Source organism: Felis catus, chromosome B2, assembly GCF_018350175.1.
Source record: "Felis catus isolate Fca126 chromosome B2, F.catus_Fca126_mat1.0, whole genome shotgun sequence".
NCBI lineage: Eukaryota > Metazoa > Chordata > Mammalia > Carnivora > Felidae > Felis > Felis catus.
This window is the reverse complement of record NC_058372.1, coordinates 65189473-65207576: the sequence shown is the minus strand read 5'-3', so window position 1 is coordinate 65207576 and position 18104 is coordinate 65189473. Positions and strand designations below refer to the sequence as shown.

Sequence of the window (18104 nt, the reverse complement as noted above, 5' to 3'; positions counted from 1 at the left end):
AATTGTTTTGTTAGCTTGGCTTTGTAATCCAATGTCTTTTTTGCTCCCTTACACTGCAACCTAATTTTCTAAAGTAGGGTATTCTGTGGAGATTATTAACAATGCAACTTTTGGGGCGCCTGGGTGGCTCAGTCGGTTAAGCGTCCGACTTCTGCTCAGGTCATGACCTCGCGGTCGGTGAGTTCAAGCCCCGCGTCAGGCTCTGTGCTGACAGCTCAGAGCCTGGAGCCTGTTTCAGATTCTGTGTCTCCCTCTTTCTCTGACCCTCCCCTGTTCATGCTCTCTCTCTCTCTGTCTCAAAAATAAATAAAAGTTAAAAAAAATTTTTTTTTAATTAAAAAAAAAACAAAAAAACAATGCAACTTTTGAAAAGGTAAATATTATTTGAAATTCAACAATGACCATAAACAGAATAAAATTTAAATTAATAAAGCAAAGAGGCTAATTAAGTATTTCAATGACAATCATTTGAACCTATTACCTACAGAGCTATGTAACAAGTATAGTTCCTAAATTATTATTGTGTTTTATTCTAGGAAAATATAATTCTACTTTAGTGAATGGTAGAGAAGGAATTATAGGGGCAAAATAAAGGAAGAGAGACTGTGGATAGTTAGCAGAAGAAGATAAGCAGTCCGCTAAATCCACAGCCTCTCACGCAGGAAGCACTGGTTCATAAAAGAACATTTCCATTTCATCTAAGGGATGAAGGATTTTCAAACCTGGTGGTAAAAGCCTTATCCATACCCCACACTGTAAACTATCATTAGATCAATACCAAAAACCAGGAAGCGTCACCATCAAAAATAAGACAACACAAATGAAAAAATGCCTCCTACTCAAGGAGAAATCCGACCCTCAGAAAGATAAAAGATTCTCCTTTGCAATAAACAGCTCATCTTAGTGGGATGGCATAGAGACAGATCCATCAGAGACTTAGATAATCTAGGTTTATTCTATGATTTTCAGAAAGACAAACCTCTGTTTAAATAGCTGTGTGCTGTACTTCAGTTTCTGAATGGTTCAATTTCCTACCTTTAATTTATTTGTAAATATGTCCACTAGAATGCACATTTTAAAATAGATACTCTCCAGGATGCCAAGTCAACTACAGAAAAGAATTCCATGAACGTTTTCTGGAATAAGTAAATGTTGTTACAACAAGACTTTTGCTGTTAAGGAACAAAAATATGGAACCAACGGTTATAACAGAAGAAACAAGTGCTGACAATTTAATCAATTCAGTATTTCACTTACCTTTGGTTTTCCACAGTACTGAACATAGTAATGAATTAATCTAATATGTTTGATCAAATATTATGTAATTTGGGGCAATTTAAAAAATATTTTATAGTACAGAAATAACCATTCTCCCTTCTGTGTTTTGCCTTTTTCTATATACCTTGAGGACATAAATCTTTTAAGATTTATAAGCAGTAGAAAATATCTGGAAACTCAAATTTGTATTAAGACATTATTCTTTGCACAAATCCACTGACCCATTTTCTAAAGTAGAAATAACTGCCGGGTTTTTAACTTGCACTGAAAATATAACAATCACAGTTCAATAATTACATTCATACAGTACCTTGAAGACTATATCTCAAGTTGCACAACTGACATTCTTTTCCATCAAAATATAGAGCCTAAATTATAGGTAATTGTATTATGGAACATTTTGAAAAGGAGAATCCTGTTGCTTTTCTTGCATATAAATAAATTTGGATCTTTAATACTTCTTTGCATTTCCTTGCATATTTATAAACATGGCTTTACTTTTTTTTTTAACTTAAAGGAAAATATCTGACCACTTTACCGATTGACAAATGATACCTTGTTAGACAGCTGCACAGAAAAAAAAAAATAAAATCGTATATGTAACAGATTTTCAGAGACAGAAAAATAAACTTCCTTTGCAAAGAAGAATCAATACGCTCTGCAATCACTCACAAGCCATAGCACGAGGATCCACTTTTGTCTCTCCAGCAAGAACTCGAGGTATCTAAATTGAATTCACTTCACTCACCTGTTTGGCTTAGCTGGGATGTGCTTCTACTCCTTCTAGACACTATGGCAACCACTTTGGCACTCAGGCTGGATCTCCTTTTCTTTCCACCTCCTCCAACTGTACCCACAGCTGTGTCGGACTGACTGCCGTCATTATGCTCCAGTGTGTACATCTCCCCACTCACACTGGTGCTCTTCATGATGGCTCTTCCTGAAGTCCCCATCCGTCTGCCTTGCATTTTAGGGGTAAATGAACTATATTTACAAAGTAAAAACATATACGCATCCATAAATTATAGGTCAGCAAAACTGAAACTCTAAATCTAATTTATTTTGAAATAATCCAGGCAAATTTTTAGGGGGAAAAGCCAGTTGCATAGTAGTCTTACAACTATATAGCTCAAAACAATAGTATTTCAACAAGGAATCCATAAACTTTTAGTGAAAACAAATGCAACCAGTGTTATCCAAAAGGAGGTAAATGTTACTAATTTTTTAGTGTGTTACTTTCAGAGAAAAACAAGGATATTTAAATCAATAAGACAAGTTCATATACATTCCTGAGGAAAAAATATTAATAAAAAATGGATACTCTGAGTTTGCCATACAAGGTTTAAAAAATGAAAACAGCTCTGTTCTACTTCCAACTAACAGACATCTCTTTGCCACCTGAGGCTTAATGAGTCTAGGAAACACTGTTAATGAGGCAAAAAAAATTGCATTTCCCTCCTACTTCTTTGTCCCCTCATGCTCCATCTCCTCCAAATTTCATCTCATTTTTCTCTTTGAGTATTTCAAATTCATATGCTCAGGTTGAGATATTCCTTTTTTTCTTTCCTACCAAAACTTACTTGTCTATGTTCCCAGACTGTACTCATTTATCTGAACAGATTACTGCCCTTCTCTCCTAAATTAGAAAATTATTGTTGAGAATTTCAGGCACCATGTTGGTGGGAAAAAAACCATCTCTACCTGCCAAAGTAAATGTATGTCTGTGAACTGGGCAGAGAGGTAGGGCAAGCAAGTTGGGAGCTATAGATGTTAGGATTCTTCAAATCCTTTAAATTACATTGCATTGCATCTAGACTGGCCCCTTTTGGTCCAATAAAGATCTAGTTTGACAGATCTGAAATGACCCTCATTATTTTATGTTTCTTTAAAATATCTGCAAAAAACTGGCTTACGTGACACTCAGCACCATCTTCTCAATTTTCTATTTCTTGTTTTCAAGTACAAAGTACGTTAATAGAGCATTTTTTTTTTTCCAGAGAGAGAGAGGGAGAAAGAAAGAAAGCATGAGTGGGGGAGAGGGGCAGAGGGAGGGAGAGAGAGAAATGTTAATGTTTATTGATTTTTGAGAGAGAGAGTGTGAGCAGGGGAGGGGCAGAGACAGAAGGGGACAGAGGATCTGAAGCGGGCTCTGTGCTGACAGCGGAGAGCCCAATGAGGGCCTCAAACTCATGAACCATGGGATCATGACCCAAACTGAAGTCATATGTTCAACTGACTGAGCTACCCAGGTGCCCCTTAACATAAGCATCTTTTAAGAGTGATGATATTTAATAGTCATGTTGGGATAAATCCTAATATGATTAGAAATGATAAAACAAATTGTTGGGATCATGTAATATATTTGTGGTCATATATATAATGAGTGCTTTCGGAGGAAGGGAAATTGATATATTAGGGTGAGTTGAGAAATGTGGAAAAGTGAGATTGTGGAAGACTTAGAAGCAATGGAAAAGAAACAAGATTGTTTGATCTTTAGGATCCTTCCATGAATTGAATAGAAAAATGAGACCCTTCTTTGATAGGAATCATTTGGAATTTTTAATCCCTAGTTGTATTACTTGAACTGGTCCATATCAATAATAATATTAATATTTATATTCTTTCAATTTATTCTAATCAGCTTTTCATTAACTCAAAGTTTTTAAATTCATTTGCAAACCTGATAATTCTGCTATGCATTTTATGCCAACTCTTTTTCAAAACATGAACATATAGCCAGTCCAAAATGGATTCCTGTGGGGTTTATATTCCCAACTGCAGTGGACTTTCTTTCCTGATAAATGTTCCAGTAAATTTCTTCTGTGTCCTCAGCAATTTATTTCAGTGCATTATCTAAATCTGCCACCTCTCCTTAAGTCTGCTCTTGCCACCTGCTTTCTCTACTGTTTTACTTGCAGACTTCTGCTGAAGGACATGAAGCAATGTCACAATTTGGTCAGTTTTGCAGTCATGATGTCCATCTTCAATTAAACACCTGTGACTGAGAAATCAGTAGTTTTTCCACCTCTCACCAATCTTTGCAGCACACTCCTCACAGGAATTATTTGAAACTTCCCTTCTAATGATTTTATTTTTACCTTTATAATAAAATATGGATAAATTAACATGTACCTTTTTTCTTATTATTTCCATGAAAATTGGATTCTATTAAACTTTAAATTTGTATTTTAAAAGTTATTTCACAAAAAGTACTATTGTAAAATTTTCAACAGTGTTCTTCAGGCTATAGAAAAATTTAAAAGGATAGGGCAATGCTTTCAATAATATTTCTATCATGAAAATGTATTCAAGAAGAGCTAAGAAGATTCAAACATTTTTTAATGGATATTTAATCACAGCAATGAAATGTTCTATTACACTGACAAAATTTCTTTAAAAAATTAGGTAAATCTTTCTAGTCATTACCATTTAGGGGATTAAGAACTTATGTTATTTTGTGAATAACTGGTAGACTTTTTCCTCAAAAAATAAAACATTTTATTTAGAATCTTAAAAGCATTCTTTTTAAAAAGTATTTATTTATTTACTTAGAGAGAGAGGGAGACAGAGAGAGACAGAGAGCAATCAGGGAAGGGGCAGAGAGAGCGAGGGAGAGCGAGAATCCCATGCAGGCTCCACACTGCCAGCACAGATGTGGCCGTTGCGGGGTTTTATCCTATGAACCTTGAGATCATGACCCAAGCCGAAACCAGGAGTCAGACACTCAACCGAATGGGCCACCCAGGCACCTCAAGAATCTTTAAAGCATTCTTATATGATATGATGACTGTGCGTAGCTTCCTAAAGAATCTAGAATATCATAATGTTCAATGAGAACATGTTAAAACATTTTCAATTCTGTTTACCTAATTGAGGGCAGAGGTTTCTGGGGTCTAATCAGTCAGGGTAGTTTAATCCAAGTGAAGGTTACCATCTAAGTACAAATATGCTTTATTTTTTTATTTTTTTATTTTACATGTATAGAGAGCGTGATCTGGGGAGAGCGACAGAGGGAGAGACAGAATCTTAATTAAACAGGCTCCACATACAGCATGGAGCCCTACATGGGGCTCAATCCCACGACTTTGTGACCTGAGCCGAAATCATGAGTTGAATACTCAACCTAATAAACCACCCAGGTGCTTGAATATGCTATTTCCCTAATTTGTAGCCTTTTATTTGTTCTGCTTCAATTGCCTGGAAAACCATTCCTGTCATTTAGTCTCATCCTTCAGGATGTACTTTAAGGCTTTCTGCTTCATAAACTTCTAAGAGTCCCTTTATTGTCATGGCTACTGTTTCCCAGCCTCTATTTTCTTTTCTTTAAAATTTTTTTTTTAATGTTTGTGTATTTTTGAAAGAGGGAAAGAGAGAGCGCATGAGCATGGGAAGGGCAGAAAGAGAAGGAGACAGAGGATCTGAAGCAGGCTCTGCGCTGACAGCAGAGAGCCCGATGTGGGGCTCGAACCCACGAACCATGAGATCATGACCTGAGCCAAAGTCAGACCTTAACTGACTGAGCCAACCAGGCGCCCCCGCAGCCCTTTGTTTTCTATTTTTTATTGGTTATTTTAGGATTCTGATATCTCATATCAGCATGCACCTTATACATGACTAAATCTGTCACAGTATCATTCCAATTGCTAAGTGAATTGAAGATTTATGAGTAGGGAGTAAAAAAATAGTGATGTCAGTATACAAATAGACTATGATATAACCCATCTTTAAAATTAAACAAAAAACCCTCCATATTCCTTCAATATTCCCTCTCCCTCTGGCTACTGATTTTTGCTAAAAATCTACTCAAACAGTTGTCCATACATCCTCTCTTCCTATTCTATCCTGAACTAACTTAAATCAGGTTTTGTCCCTAGTATTTCACCAAAGCTGCCTTTTATCAAAGTCACCAATGACTTCTTCACATGGCAAAGTCCTATCATTGCATAGTCCTTATCCTTTTGACTTCTCAATAAATCATGTATATGACAATGCATTTGATTCTACCGATCTTGAAACATTTTATTTTTATGATTTTCCTACCTAGTGCCTCACTGGCAACCTTTATCCTCTTTCATCACTAAATACTGGAGCATTTCAGTGTGTGGCCCTCTGACCTATATTCTTCTGTAGGAGACTAATTAGCTACATGTCTCATCTGGTCTCAGGCTTTACGTATTATCTGTATGCTGCAAATTCCAATTGTTTTTCTCCACCTGTCCTCAGTACTCAGTCCTGAACTTCACATTTATGTAGCCAGCTATCAAGTGACATTCTTGTTTGGATCTGTCTCTTAAACATAACATGTTCCACCCAACCAAAAAACTGCTCTCAAACTTATCGTTCATATCATATTAAAGATACCCCATTCCCCAATTGCTCAGACTAATAATTGCCCCCCTCACAGAAAAATCTAATGTGGATTTGACACCAAAAAAGAAAAAAAAAAAAGCTGCCTTCCTTTTTTAATGCCATGCTTGAGCATTATCTAACAAGCCCACTTACAGGCCATTTGACTCTCTAGGGCAATGTAATAACACTTTTTACTTACTATTTAATCTTATAATAATTATACCACAAATATTTTACAACTCTGTAAAGCTAGATGTTAACTTGAATAAAACTAATAAGGACAAATGATTACTATTTAGAAGAGGTGGTAACTCCAAAGGGTTATGGTTTTATTGACCTACAGAATATTAACCAGTTTTGAATCTGAATTCATAATCTTATTCCAACATTCCTTTTTGTTTTCAATGACTCTCTCTCTCTCTCTCTCTCTCTATATATATATATATATATATATATATACATATATATATATATATATATATATACATATATATATATATATATATATATATATATATATATGTATATATAGGTACATGAACTTCTTGGATCATCTTTGGAACCATTATATAACTCTGTTGGTTTTCTCACTAATTAATTAAAACTTCAATATTTGCTATGTGTTTTTCTTATTACTGTGTTTTAATTTTGAGAATTATATTTATTTACTTTTGTGAGAGAGAGAGAGAGAAAGAGAGAGAGAGAAGGTGAGGGAAGGGCAGAGAGAGAGAGAGAGAGAGAGAGAGACAGAGAGTCCCAAGCAGGCTCTGCACTGTCATTGCAGAGCCTGATGTGGGGCTTGAACTCACGAACTATGAGATCATGACCTGAGCCAAAGTCAAGAGTCAGATGCTTAACTGACTGAGCCAGCAGGTGCCCTGAGAATGTTTTTATTATGTTGGGGAGTCCCATCAAAATGCCCAAGTGGACTCTACCGGATCCAACTAAATTTTGTTGGTGGAGCAGGGCACCTCATGAACTCAAGCCCAAGGTTGCCTTTAAACAAGTCCCAACAGAACATGACTTTCAGTCTCTGCTTTCTTTTTACTGACTCTGGTTTTCCATGTCTCTTTGTTTCTGGTTCTTGGTAAGTTTCGCTTTTATTTCACTTACTTGTGACTAATGATACATTCCTCACTAATGGGAGCAACAATAGGAAATCCATCTGTGGAATTAAATCTCCTGGATGGCAGACATCAGGATATATTACAAGTTGGATGGTGAATGACAGAAAATCTGGCTTGTTCGTCTTTTTACATGTGTGTTTGCTGCTAGAAGTTCATATCACTTATGAAAATGTGTTGAAAATGTGTTTCCAGAACTGCCCTTGAAAGTCTGGGCTTTGGTTTCCATGTCAATTTTGGCCCTATGGCTAAGTGGTAAAACTGAAGTTGCCAGTTCTCTTGGCATGCTTAAAAATAGTCTTTATTATTGAAAACAAAAACCTCTTACTCTCTGTGAACCCTAGGGATAGCTGTCCAGGCAGACAGATATTAGATTCCAAGGTATCTGAAATTTAATAGAGCTCCTGTTCCTGATTGATCTATACAGATGAGTATTTAAGTAATTTTAATATAGGTAACTGAAGAATCTGTACAGAAAAAATAAACTGAAATTCTAATATTTTGAATATGCTTGCCTTCTAAGAAAAAAATTCTCAGGGAATTGCTAACTCGTAAGAATTTTAATATAAGAACTTAAATCCACACAGTGAATCCTTAGATATATCAAACTAGTTCAGTAAATTTGGCTTAAAACAGTCTTATGAGAACCACAATGAGATGCCACTTCATATATGCTAGGATAGCTATAATAAAAAAGAGACAATAACAAGTACTGATGAGAATCGAAGAAACTAGAATCCTCATACATTGCTGATGGGGAAATAAAATGATGCTGCTGCTTTGGAAAAGTGTGACAGTTTAGTTAAACTTAGATAACAGTTCAATGAAACTCAAGAGTTACTGAATGACTCAGTAATTCCATTCAAAAGTTAAATGTAGTTACCATATGACCTAGCAATTCCATGCCTAGGTGCATACTCAAGAGAATTTAAAACACATATCCATATGAAAAATTACATATGAATACTCATATCAACATAATTCTTTATAGTTAAAAAGAGGACAACTTAAATGTTCACAAACTGTTGAATGGAGAAACAAAATGTGGTATATCCATACAATGGAATATTATCAACCATAAAAAGGAATGAAGTACTGATTCATGCTATAAACATGGATGAAGTTAAAAACATACTATGTGTAAGAAGCTAGATACGCAAGGCTACTTATTGTATGATTCCATTTAAGTGGAATGTCCCATAGTCAAATCCATGGAGACAAATGTAGATTAGTGGTCACTGGGAGCTAGAAGGAATGGGAAGCGAGTATTAATGGGTATGGGTTTCTTGTGGGGGATGATAAAAGTGTTCCAGAATTAGATAGTTGTGATGACTGCACACCTAATTGTAACTATACTACAAACCACTAAATTGCATCATTTCACAGGGTAAATTTTATGGTATGTGAATTTATCTCAACTTAAAAAAAGTTTTATGTCTTCTTACAGATTTCCTCAGGATGGTATATAATACAAGCACAAAATCTTACTTTATTTTTAAAGACTTAGGTTGGTTTTCATAGACAGATTAACCTAGAATTCCTAAACTTCCTATACTGGTTTTACTTAATGGGTAAGTTAACATTTCTTCCAATAATGTTTGAAATTATAAAAAATGTAAAATTATGTAATAACTAAATTGAACTATAATTGTGATTAAAGTCTGATATCAATAGTAATTAAGCTGGTTGGAATGTCAGCTTAAAATTTCCAAGTGATTAATTAGTTAACTTTAAGATTTAGCATTAGCATTATATTTCATTAATTAATAAAAAATATCTTTGAATGTCTGAATAACTGCTAAGTAAGTCAGAATATAAAACTTGGTCAATAACCAAGGAATGAATATATACACACACACACACACACACACACACACACACACACACACACACACATACGTACTTTAAAAATGCCTATTTTTCATATGGTATCCAGTAGCTTTGCCTTTGATAAGGTTTATCTTCATTTTTGCAATTTTAAGAAAATGTCTAAGGGATACTGTAGGCATACGTTGCTTTGTTATGTGTGCTATGTAACTTGCTGGTGTGCTAAATTTCTTGTATATGACAGCCTGCTATGCCTGATTTTCTACCTCTGAGTGTTCTCTATGAGACAGAAGCTTAGCTTAGAATTGTAACTGGGGTGCCTGGGTGGCTCAGTGGATTGAGCACCTGACTCTTGATTTCAGCTCAGGTCACGATCTTGTGGTTCATGGGATCAAGCCCTGCATCATCAGACTCTGTGCTGACAGCACGGAGCCTGCTTGGGATTCTCTCTCTCTGCCCCTCCCCCTGCCCCCTCTCAAAATAAATAATAAAAATAAATTTAAAAAATAAAATAAAATAAAAGTTGTAACTAATATTGATGGTTGGTTCCACACTAGGTAAAATATATGGATACAAATTCAAGGTAATAGATGTGTTTTTATTTATCAAAGGAAAAGAAGGACATCATTGCTTACAGTAAAATACCTAGAATGTGAATGAAGAGAGTAAAAGGACAGAACTTGAGTAGATACATTAAATTGTAGAAGGTTTGAGGAAAAGTGAATTATTTACCCTGTTTTATTGTAGTTGTGAACAGTAAGCCTGAAGGGCAAAAAAATAAAACTTTGACAAACTGGCTCCATTTGATGTAAATATTCACAATGTAATAAGAGAAGTTTGTGAGTCATTTGCTGACAAAGTATAAAAATGCAAGATTAGAATCAGGTTTTCAGTTAAAATGACTAACTGTGGGGCGCCTGGGTGGCGCAGTCGGTTAAGCGTCCGACTTCAGCCAGGTCACGATCTCGCGATCCCACGGTCCGGGAGTTCGAGCCCCGCGTCGGGCTCTGGGCTGATGGCTCGGAGCCTGGAGCCTGTTTCCGATTCTGTGTCTCCCTCTCTCTCTGCCCCTCCCCTGTTCATGCTCTGTCTCTCTCTGTCCCCCAAAAAAATAAATAAACGCTGAAAAAAAAAATTTAAAAAAAAAAAAAATAAATAAAATGACTAACTGATCTTAGAATATTTAGTTGAGAACAAATTTCATTTAACCAGAAGTGGCTAGCCGTCCATTAGGAATAGGAGTTCTACTTTATATATAGAACCAGTATATGCAAAGTCTGTACTATGGCTTACAGGATCCTAGAACTACAGATAATAAAAAAAAAGTTCATATACTAAATTTAGCACAATTTTAGGGATCTCATAGGTACTGCAAAGGATGTCTGGTGGTGATTTTCACTTTGGCTCACACTGTAAATAATACAGATGTACAATGCTTGCTGTAAAATTACTGTAGGTAACTTTTATCATTTTAAAAAAGTTCTTAGTTTGCTAAGATACTTAATCATATATATGTGAGAATTTTATCAAATATTTTGTTTCTATTGAGATGACGATATAATTCTTTAATTCTGTAATGAATTACATGGAGAAAATGTTAAACAAATGTTGCATTTGTGGAACAAATATTTTTGACATATTTTCATTCTCTCAAAATCAATCAATCTATCCATTCATTCATCTATTATATATCTATCTTGATTCAATTTGCTGAAACTTTGTTTCAACTACTTTAATGAGATTTGGGTTTATAATTTTCCTATGTTATAATGTCCTTATCAAATTTATCAAGGATAGGCTGGCTTCACAAAAATAATTTTGGAAGTATTTTTACATTTTATTCTCTAGAAAAATTGGCAGAAGCCTGAGAGAATTATTTTTTAAATATTTGGAATAATTTATCAGTGAGCCCACCTGGGTAAGGAGTTTCCCTTCTGGGGAGCATTAAAATAATTACGGAATCAGTTAAAAAACAGATATAATACTCTCATGGGGCGCCTGGGTGGCTTAGCCAGTTAAACATCCAACTTCGGCTCAGATCATGATCTCACAGTCATGGGTTCGAGCCCCACATTGGGCTCTGTGCTGACAGTTCAGAGCCTGGAGCCTGCTTCAGATTCTGAGTCTCCCTTTCTCTCTGCCCCTCCTCCACTCATGCTCTGTCTCCCTTACCTCTCTCTTTAAAAAATAAACATTAAAAATTTTTTTAAAAAACCAGATACAGGACTCTTCAAAGTTTTTATTTTTTCTTATGTCATTTTTGATAAGTTGTGCTTTCTAAGAAATTTGTACATTTTGTCTAAGTCAGGTTTAGGTAAACTTATTTCATAAAGGGCCATATAGTAAATATTTTAGGTTTTGTGGAACAGACTGTCTCTGTTGCAATTATTCAAGTTTGTTATTGTGGTGGGTGAAGAGCCATAGATAATATATAGGCAAATGAGCATAGATGTGTTCCAATAAACCTTTTTTTTTTTCCCACAAAAATAGGCAGTGGGCCAGATTTGGCTTGTTGGTCATAGTTTGGCTAACATCGATCTGAATTATAAAATTTATCGGCATAAAACTGTACCATTTAAATATGTGTATTCTTCACTGAGATCTTCCTTTTTTCATTTCACAACAGTGGATATGTGTATTTAGACCATTTACTTTAAAAAAAAACATTTTTTTAATGTTTATTTATTTTTGAGAGAGAGTGAGACAGAGCACAAGCCGGGGAGGGGCATAGAGAGAGGGAGACACAGATTCAGAAGCAGGCTCCAGGCTCCGAGCTGTCAGCACATAGCCTGACGCGGGGCTAGAACCACAAACCATGAGATCATGACCTGAGCCGAAGTGGGGTACTCAACCAACTGAGCCACCCAGGTTCCCCAAGACCATTTACTTTTGATGGAATTACTGATATAACTGGAATTGAGTCTATCACTTGCCACTTATTTTTAATAATCATGTTTCTTCTTTTACTTCTTTTACATTCTTCATTTACTTCTCCATGCCTAACTAGATTAATTCTGTGGTTTTTTTCTCCACTATCAGCATTTGAGTTATGTGTTCTTCTATTATTTATTAGTGGACACCCTAAGGATTAAAATATGTACCTTGACTTATTAGAAACTTCATTAAATTATACATTTTAACACTTTCAGAAGAATGCAAAAATTTTACAACAGCTTAATTCTACTCCTTTCATTTCTACCTTTTACCTAGGTGTTTTATATATTTTACTTCTACATATGTTGTAACTACCACAAGATGTTGTTGTTATCATCATTAACTCTTTCCAGTGTTCATTCTTTCCTCAAATTTAGTGTTTCTGACTGGGGACGTTTTCCTTCAACATGGAGTATAGGTCTATTGGTGATGAATTATCCTACTGGTTTTTATTCTAGTATTCCTTCCTTCCTTCCTTCCTTTCTTCCTTCCTTCCTTCCTTCCTTCCTTCCTTCCTTCCTTCCTTCCTTCCTTCCTTCCTTCCATTACTTCCTTCCTTCATTTCTTCCTTTCTTGTCTGTAGGATATGTTTGAAGGGTAATATTTATTAAGGATAAAATTTTAAGCTTGAAGTTTTAATTTTTTTTCTAAAGCATTTTTTCTTTTGGTTGTTCCATTGCTTTTTGGCTTTCACGGTATCTGTTGAAATTTCAACCAGTCTTATATCGTTGCTTCAGTGAAGCACTGAATGATAATGTCTTCTTTTTTTCTGCTCTTTTTCTGCTTCTGATTCTTCATAAAAGTGTTTTTTTAGTTTTCAGTACTTTGATCATGATATTGATAGATTTTTTTCTCTTTACACACCTTGAGGTTTTTAAAGGATTTTGGACTTATAATTTGATGTATTACATTAATTTTGGAAAACCCCGCTAGTACCACAGTATTCAAGTATTGTTTATGCCATTTCCCCTCCTTCTGGAATCCCAATTACATGTATATTAGACTTTTTCATTATGCTCCAAATGTCTCTTAGGGCCTTGTCCAATTTTTTTTTTCTCTTTGTGCACTGATTTATATACTTTCCACTGACCGACTCAAGAATTCTCTGTTCTATTGCTTCTAACATGCCATTAAACCCACCTATTAAATTTTTTTTATATCTTTTAGTTTTAGGATTGCCATTTTTTTAAAAATGGGTTCCAGGTCTCTGTAGAAAACATCCATCTTCCTTTGCTTTCTGGAATATATTAATCATGGTTATTTTAAAGGCCTTATATAAAAATTGTACTGTTGGTTGTAGTCAGTTGGTCCTTTTTTATTAATTTTTTAATCATGCCCCATAAATTTTAATTAGATGCCAGACACTGTGGATGTTCACTCTCTCATTTTCCTTCAGTAAGGGTAAAATTTTAGAAGTCATCTTATTCCTGGTCAGACTTGATTTTAAAGCTTTGCCATCACTTGTAGAGTGTAATGCTTATTCCCAGAGTTTGGCTTTTCTGAAATTTGTATAAGAAATCAAAGTATTTTTTCATTTTTTCAAAAAATGTTTATGTATTTTTGAGGGAGGGAGCGAGAGAGAGAGAAAGATAGTGTGAGCAAGGGAGGGGCAGAGAGAGGGAGACACAGAATCTGAAACAGGCTCCAGGCTTTGAGCTGTCAGCACAGAGCTGGACATGGGGCTTGAACTCACAAGCAGTGAGATCATGACCTGAGCCAAAGTCAGACATTTAACCCACTGAGCCAAACAGGCTCCCCTCCACCCCAAAGGTATTTTTCAAGCCCCTCTGACTGCAGAAACTGAAGGCAATCTGTATCTCCCCAGCATTGGGCACCCGCTGGAATCTTTGCTCAGCTCTTTAATCTTCCAGCCGCTGCTTTTTGTTTGGTTTCTTGGAGTCTTTCTCTGTGCACGATCACATTGGTCGCCAACCAATTTCATTAGGGGAATCTATAGCAAATTTTGGAGCCCTCCATGCAGTTTCCAGCTCTGTGTCTGACCTGTGATCTGTCTCCTTAGCCCAGTAAGACCACTGCTTTCTGCTTGGGCTCTATTATCCCATGTCACTGAACTGTAAATACCTTCAAAGAAAACTGGGGCAAATTTGGCACCTATTTCATATTCTTCTCTTCTTTCAAAGACTGAAGTCCTTAAAATTTTTACCAATTTAATTGCTTCCAAATACCCTAAAACATTTGCTTGTTTGTTTTTGTAGTTTTAGAGGTAGGAAGGTTAATCTGATACAAACTATGTTGTCATGCCCAGAACTGGATGGATTGTGTCATCTTATTGCTTATTTTTGAATAATGGTAGAGTTATCCAGACCAGTGATGTTTTCAAAAATATCCATAAGGTTAGTAATGAAGGTGTATGTATTATAATTGTGTTATAGAAATTTATTTCTTTGCAAACTACATCAAATAGCTTTTGCCATATTGATCCCTATGCATCCCCCCCAATAGCCTCTCTGCCATAGCTGACTTGTGAGGCTTCTCCTCTGAGTTGATGTCATCTGCTACTCTGAGGCATAAAACATACAGTGTTTTCCAGTGCTAAAACTGTCCCTCGTTCTCGCAGATTGTAGATGCGAATTTTTCTGATGGGGCTTTCCAAAGCTGTGTCATTTATTTTAGAGAGCTCCACATTCTATTCAATAGGTGAATAAGTCAGCATCTATTCTTGGTGTTTTTCCTCATTTTAGTCCAGATTTAACTGAATTTGAAAGCTGTTTTCTATCATTTATAATTTAAAGATGTAGTTGTCTCCTAGGTTCATGGTAGATGAGGTTTTTAGTTTCTTTCTCAAAAAATTTGGTTAGTTTTCAGCTGGCAATTAAAGAGGAATAAACACCTCTGTTCTCTGTAATCTTCAGTGTATGATCATGAGTTCTATTTAAGAAGCAAAATCAGTAAGTCCTGATGACTCATCTCAATATGCATTCTCAATGGGAGTGATATGCTTCCAAAGGGTAACAACTGGTTCATGGTGGAGGTAAGAGTAGTAAACATTTCTTAGATAATATAACAGTTTGTGGTCCTCTAAACAGCCACAGTATATAAACAGATACAGTGTTATCTGCAATATTAAAATGTCACGTGGAAAGGACAATTAGGAAAAGAACATCTAAAAGGCTTCTTAGGGGGTTGATAATGGTAAAAACATTGAGGAGCAATGCATTAGAAGGAGGACAGGCGAGAGTTAAAAATTAGGGTGGCTTCCAGTTTTTTGTTGATTTGGGAGCCAGGTGGATAATAGGGTGGGAAGAATAGAACTACTCTGTTCAAATATTAGGTAAGCCAATATGTTTTTATATTTGTTCTAAGAACAATTTTAGTATCTTAATGGCTGCAAATAGCTACTTAAAAATATATATCCTCATGTATTTCCAGGCTATTATAAATGTAATTAAATATATATTTGTAACACACACACACACACACACACACACACACAATGTTCAACAAAAGCTGGTGTACAATATTCAGTGAATACCAAAACATTAAAAAATCATCTCATATCACACATTTCTTATATGTCAATCTGCCTATCTGGATGAAAAACTTCCTAAATACATTCTGTAGACAACATGCATTGATTGCTTATGGGTACTTATCTAAGCTCTAAATCTTCTCCATGGACATGTATCTGTTTCTACCTCCAATATATCCACACATCTCTGTTCAGTGACATGCTGTCCATGAAATTTTAATTACAGTTGATTCTTGAACAATGTCAGGGCCAAGGGTGCTGACTCCATGTACAGTCAAAAATGCATATAACTTTGATTCCCCCCAAATTTAACTACTAACAGTCTATTGCTAACTAGAAGCCTTACCAATAAACACAGTTAATTAATATATTTTGTATGTTATATGTATTATATACTGTATTCTTTCAATAAAATAAGCTAGAGAAAAAGAAGTGTGAGGAAGAAAATCATAAAGAAGATAAAATACATCTACAGCACTGTACTTCATATATTGAAAAAAAATCTTCTGCATATAAGTGGACCTGGGCAATTCAAACCATGTTGTTCAAGAGTCAACTGTACTTGTGGTGAGATAATGATCATTCTCCTAGGTGTAGCAAATATTTTGTATCAATATGTAGAATTGAAGACCTATGATAAATGTTTTTATTGTTTTGTTTTTTTTGCTTTTCAGCAACCTGTACTGGACAAGCCTTCCAGTTACACTGCTTCCCCCTTGAATAAAAAAAAAAGGTCATACACATTTGCTTGTGTTCAAGTGTGATGGGTCTGGTATCTTGTCATCTTGGCCACAGCTGACTGAATCAGATTGGCATCTGAGTTGAAAGTAGCTTCTAAGGGCAGGCAGGCAGCCTACAGACTGTCCTGGCTTTGGGACTCTGATTACAAAATGCTCTCTATTTGATGAGTACTAATTGCTCCTTTGATCAGAGGCCCACCCATTTTCCTTCCTTAAATTCCAACATCCTGTGAGTTCACAGAATCTCTTCTTCCATTTTAGCTGTAATCTCCCTTAACTCCTTCCATTATTTTTCCATTCCCCAGCTACCACTCTTTCTTACATCTCCAGTGGTCCTTTCTCTGCTGGAGCTCCTTTCTGTCCTCGTTTTCCTGGCCTCCGCTCCCTCCACCTCCTCCTTTGATGTCCTGGACTGCTATTTTCTCAACACCTTTTTTTTTTAAATTTTTTTTTAACGTTTATTTATTTTTGAGACAGAGAGAGACAGAGCATGAACAGGGGAGGGGCAGAGAGAGACGGAGACACAGAATCTGAAACAGGCTCCAGGCTCTGAGCTGTCAGCACAGAGCCCGACACGAGGCTCGAACCCACGGACCGTGAGATCATGACCTGAGCCGAAGTTGGACGCTTAACCGACCAAGCCACCCAGGCGCCCCAACACCTTATATCTCACTGTCAGCTCAAGATCTGATTCTCCTTGCCTTGCCCTGACATCTGCTAACTTAGGATAAAGTCCCTAAGGCCATAGGTCTTCTTGCTTTTTATACATACAATTATATTCTTATTCATTAATTTCATTTTAAATATTACCCTTTAAGTGAGTAAATTCAAAAACTCAAGAAATAGTAATGCATTAAATATTAAACACCTATTCTAGCAATGTGGTAGATGATACATTCTGAAAATCTCTTCACTCTTAGATGCCTAGAAATTAAGTGAAAATTGCAACAAATACCCATTCCAATTAACAAACCCAAGTTCACAAGAAAGGCAAATCCCCTTACCCAAAATACCAAGAGGGAACTGAAAACAGATTGCTTAATGGATTATGAATGTCTTGGGAGGTTTTGCAGATGAGAAATTTAGAGCAGACCTAGTGGGGAGATAGAAATGAAATCTCTGTAGGAGCCACGGCCCTTAAATAACAAGGAAAAACTCGGGTCCTCCCTAAGCCTTAATGGCCTTCACTGGTGACATTCTAATGCATATATTTCAGGAAGACAGGGAATGCTCTCAAAATGAAAGTCTCAGACATATAGGAAATAGCAAAGAAACTAGAAAATATGTGGGTCAACCTAAAGCATTTAAAAGCAAAATAACATCCAATAATGGGAGAAAGAAAACAACATATAGTTAAAACAC

The 18104-nt window shown here is 35.8% G+C and overlaps 1 protein-coding gene across 50 annotated transcripts in view; it reads right to left on the bottom strand.

Annotated features, from left to right (window-relative positions):
• Positions 1-18104, bottom strand: part of RIMS1 (regulating synaptic membrane exocytosis 1) — a 490562-nt gene that overhangs the window by 75661 nt on the left and 396797 nt on the right. For 36 of the 50 annotated variants that reach the window (XM_019830824.3, XM_023254094.2, XM_045057723.1 and 33 more), the window contains one exon: positions 2027-2262. The exons of the other annotated variants lie outside the window; for them this stretch is intronic. In XM_019830824.3, coding sequence (XP_019686383.3) covers positions 2027-2262 — 236 coding nt within the window. The remainder of the gene's footprint in view (positions 1-2026; positions 2263-18104) is intronic. 50 annotated transcript variants of the gene reach the window in all.